Below are 4,707 nucleotides of genomic sequence, written 5' to 3'. Positions count from 1 at the left end.
GTGGGACGCAGACTGCGTGCTGAGTGTGGGCAGGAAGTGCGCGGAGTCAAGTTAGCGACAGTTAGCAAAGTCAATACCGGAAATCAAAAACAACGCTTTCGAGAGAAAACATTTATGAAATTTAAATGTCAATTGATGGTGTAATAATCCAACACAATGGGGTATAAATATTTTTTGTGACATTGTGTGTTGCGGCTTCTGTTTAATTAGCTGTAAAAACCGTAACAAAACTGACTTTTGCGGACGTGTGAAGCCGTTGCCCTTTTATTTTGAAAGCTAAGACAGGAAGTGGTGCGTTTCCGCTGAGGGTGACTTGTCCCTGCCAAAGAGAGCAACGGACGCACGGTGGCTACTTGAACGAAAACGGGGGAAGCTCGCTCAAGAACCGGCTGGGCTGTCGTCGGGAACTCAACATGCCACAATACAAATGCTGAGCGTGGGTCCCAAACAACCGTATTCACCCCCAGAACGGCGATAGCTGACGGCCACGCCCCGTATCAACCGACCGGAGCCCGTACAAAAGTGCTGGCGGAGGCGCAACGGCGAGCGGTTTGAAACCCAGCAGGGCGGCTAGCGGGCTCACAGCGGAGAGGAAGCAGGAGCGTCGGCTGTTTTGGGAACCATGAGAGAGTACAAAGTAGTGGTTCTCGGGTCCGGAGGGGTCGGGAAATCCGCATTGACCGTCCAGTTCGTGACGGGGTCCTTCATAGAGAAATACGACCCGACGATAGAGGATTTCTACAGGAAGGAGATCGAGGTGGACTCCTCTCCGTCCGTGCTGGAGATCCTGGACACGGCGGGGACCGAGCAGTTCGCCTCCATGCGAGACCTGTACATCAAAAACGGGCAGGGCTTCATCCTGGTCTACAGCCTGGTGAACCAGCAGAGCTTCCAGGACATCAAACCGATGAGGGACCAGATCATCCGGGTGAAAAGGTACGAGAGGGTGCCGATGATTCTGGTCGGGAACAAAGTGGACCTGGAGGGGGAGAGGGAGGTCTCGTCCGGTGAGGGGAAGGCACTGGCGGACGACTGGAACTGCCCGTTCATGGAAACTTCAGCCAAAAATAAAACCTCGGTGGACGAACTGTTTGCAGAGATAGTCCGACAGATGAACTATGCCTCGACACCAAATGGCGACGACCAGTGCTGCTCGTCTTGTGTCATTCTTTAAGAAAAAAACAAAAACAAAAAGGACAACCATAAAGTTTTATTCTTTGCTCGGTTTTAAGTTTGCAATGGTAAGTTGAAACACCAACAAAAAAAACACACTGCCAAACACAAAGCTGACATTAATGACAGTGCAATCAAGACACACACACACTTCAGTCATAAACATGATACTAAGATCCACTTCCAAGAGGCACATGTCCATATAAGTATAAAGTGGACAGCAAAATGCCGGATGTGTGCCCAACTTGGCTTTCATTTTAAAGTTTTATTGTCATTTTGTCAGTGTGGGTGCATGCACTTGGTTAGTACACTTGCAGCCCTATTGTTTTTGCCAAGCAGATTGGGGAAGTGTCTGACTCATTTTGCAGAACCGGAGGGGGGGGGGGCAGGCAGGCTGTGGCAGATTTTAATGAGGTTTGCAAAGTCAGAAGTTGAATTTGTACACCTACAACTCGCCCAGCTGGTATTTTCCCAAATGGGGTTAACAGGAGCCGGGAGATTCCGATTGTTCTTGTAATGGCCTACATTCAGGGATCGTTCAGGGAAGTTGATTCTTCTCGAGCCCCTGCGTGTGTTGTTAAGTTGCCGTTGCTCACCCATGACTCATTTTCTTATTCCCCCCCTTTATCTCTTGTTTGTGGCAGTGTGTTGCAGCAAGTGTGTACTGTTGAGCTCTTCTTCGTGTCTCACCCTGGCCTTGGAGGAAAATACAGGGAGGAATGCTGCAGGGGGACGAGAGGAGGAGGAGGAGGAGGGGAGCAACAGAGACAGAGGGGAGGGGTCCACTCTTCAGGAATTCTGCTGGGTTGGAGTATCTTTGCTGCGCGATCAGTGTCCGCCGTCGATGTCAACACAGTGTCGGATCCAGAGTTCCAGCAGCGCCTCCCCCTCTCGCCGGTTCCAACTGTACTCCCGACTGGAACTAAACCCCAATGGAAAAGATATGGAGGGCAACACTTAGAGACACTCATAAATGGATATTTCTGTAAAAGAAGATGAGAAGAGAGATAGAGTATATTTTGTTAAATAACTGCAAAGTCTGGGGCGGGTAAACAGATGTGGGGATGATATCTCCAAACGCTCCTCAACTCTCCAAATCCTATTTTTTGTTCTCCAAAGTCAAAAAGAAATTGACACCACTCTGTCTGCTGGTGGAGTAAACGTGACGAGTGCCACTCTTTTTGTTGTTTTTTTTCCCTTCATCACCTCTTCAGTGCGCGAGAGGACCTTAACTGAAGTGACATGAGGACGGTGACCCGATCGCCCTTGTGTCAAGTGCCTTTCCAAAACAAATCAGCTGTTCAGATTTAGTGCCAACCTACATGTATCACCAAAAGAACCCTTCAACATGGCAATCCACGACTTTAGTGAACTGTTCTTCTGGATAATCTCGTAGGGGTGGAGGCTGAAAAAAAAGAAAACTACAATAGGCTTTTTGTTAATGGAATGGCGGTTTTCTGTATGTTTTCCGTTGGCCTTCTTGAAGTCTAAGGTGTTCATTTTTTGCAATGTCTGCTTTAGTCTGGCCAAACCTATATCTTGAAATGCACAGGTACTGGAATCCCCTTGACGTGATGATAACACCACCAAACGCTTACCTTTTCCAGGCCACTTAAATCAACTTCTGTTTGTTCTGTTTTATTTTGTTGTTTTTAACAGGAAATGTGATGATGTACCGTTGACAAATCTAACCTGATTGTAAGTTCAATTTCAGACCAGCCTTTTAACAGTGGGCTGTGTCTGTTTTAAGAAAAAAAAAGACTTTTAATACAAATGGCATTTTTAAAAAAAGAAACCAGGCTGTGTTTTCTCTTTGTTGACGTCTACGTGTTTTAGCGCTTTACCACAACGGCTAATTGCAAGTTTGCCGAGGCTAAACAAAGTTGTCATGAGCAGTTTATACAAGGTTTAAACGTCTGCTTACTGTGTGTGAATGCACACAAATAACTGGATCACTGCAAATACCCGACAGCTCACACCCGACTTCACTTGTGCACTTAATTTACAATAACATTACTTGAGCATCAAGGATTAGTCGATCAAAATAAAGTTCATTGCTACCTGTTAATCAATTAGTAGTTAAAGCAAAATTGTCAAACATTTTTTTAAATGGAAGAATTTGTTGCTTTTCTTTGTCATTTGTGATGGTGAATGAAGAATCTGTGGGTTTTGAACTAAAAAAGTCCATATTTAGATCTCAGTTTGGGCGTTAGACAAATTGTGATGAGCATTTTTCCACAATTTTCTTGACCGAACGATTAATCCTAAAAAATATTTGCAGATTGATCAGAAATAAATTATTCTTAGCTCCAGCGCGAAATACGACTTTCTTTAAAACCCAAAGTTATTTGAGGGGTTAAAATTTAAAGATAACTCACAGGCTAACAGGGAACGGAAAAATATGAGTTTTATGTTGACAAAAATTTACTGGGTACCTTGTTGCACGCTGTGTCATTCATAACGTATAAATCATAATACTGTAGCCCAAAAACCTAGATTTATTTTTCTACTCTTGCCTAAACATGCTCTTATTTTCTCGTACACTTCCTGTGTGGTTGACGCAGAAACCGCTGTTATGCTGCATGTGCAACAGCTGAAAGAAAACAGACCCAGGTGTGTACAAGGTACGACTGTTGATATAGAGATGAGTAACTCACCTCTGTCGGTCTGTGTGGGTGTTTACATGACAATGCTAATCCAGGCATGGTTATTTTCAGGCCATTAGAGCTCGTGCGACGCCCCTGAACAGCAGGACATCACTTAAAGATGTAACTGTAAAGCACCTGATGAGATTTTCTGATGAACGGAACAGTAGATGTCCTCTTCCACAACATGCCATCGAGATAAAAGCACAGCTATCCCCTCCATCTTTCTCACATGCGTTAATAGACGAGTCCGGGCTCTGCGGCTCCAGAGAAATGTCTCATTTAACCGTGTGGGTGTAGCAGTGTTTCAGCCCAGAGCTTCAGCCCGGGTGCAGCGTGTGTGTGTGGGTGTAGTGGTGTGATTTGGAGAGGCTGGTATGACTGAGCAGGCCCTCGCTCCGCTTCTGTTTACCTACAGGGATTACCTAGCCCTGGCTGGCTGGTGGACCGCGGTATGGCTTGAGGGAGGGGAGAGAGTAAACAAACACAAGACGAGCTTCACAGAGAGTCCAGTCTTTTCTGAGAGTGGATCTGTGCTGGTCTTCAAGCTGTCCTGTGTATGTGTTGTGGTATGTACTGTATGTCGTCTTGTGAGTCTGAGCATATGTGTCTGCCCGTCACTGTATCGCACAGGCTCAGACCACTGTGCAGACCTGGGCAAATGTGCCTGTTAGCCAGTATATGCAATGGTATCGTGTGTGTTCTTTGGCTCCGGCTGCACCATGTGACTGTGGAGCATGGTGAGGTCAGGGTACAGGGTTGTGCTTGGGGGCAATGCAGCATGGCTATCGCATCCAACGTGTGTGATCGAACAGTGGTGTGCATGAGCGACGAGCTTGCAGTGATATTAATGACACTATTTTTGATATTGATTTATATCACAATATAG

At 45.9% G+C, this 4,707-nt stretch overlaps 1 protein-coding gene across 1 annotated transcript; it reads left to right on the top strand.

Moving 5' to 3' along the window:
- Window positions 1–298: 298 nt before the first annotated feature.
- LOC119009924 (ras-related protein Rap-2b) lies at window positions 299–2,968 on the top strand. The gene is made up of 2 exons (XM_037081663.1): window positions 299–1,241; window positions 1,818–2,968. Exon 1 carries the CDS (start codon window positions 623–625, stop codon window positions 1,172–1,174), a length of 552 nt encoding a protein of 183 aa, XP_036937558.1. The 5' UTR covers window positions 299–622; the 3' UTR covers window positions 1,175–1,241; window positions 1,818–2,968.
- The last annotated feature ends 1,739 nt before the right edge of the window (window positions 2,969–4,707 follow it).

Source organism: Acanthopagrus latus, chromosome 2, assembly GCF_904848185.1.
Source record: "Acanthopagrus latus isolate v.2019 chromosome 2, fAcaLat1.1, whole genome shotgun sequence".
NCBI lineage: Eukaryota > Metazoa > Chordata > Actinopteri > Spariformes > Sparidae > Acanthopagrus > Acanthopagrus latus.
The sequence above is the reverse complement of the archived record's forward strand: the minus strand, read 5'-3'. Positions and strand labels throughout refer to the sequence as shown.

Bases quoted from the DNA above. Each gene is read 5' to 3' on its own strand.
- LOC119009924 (XM_037081663.1), top strand. From the start codon at position 623: ATGAGAGAGTACAAAGTAGTGGTTCTCGGGTCCGGAGGGGTCGGGAAA.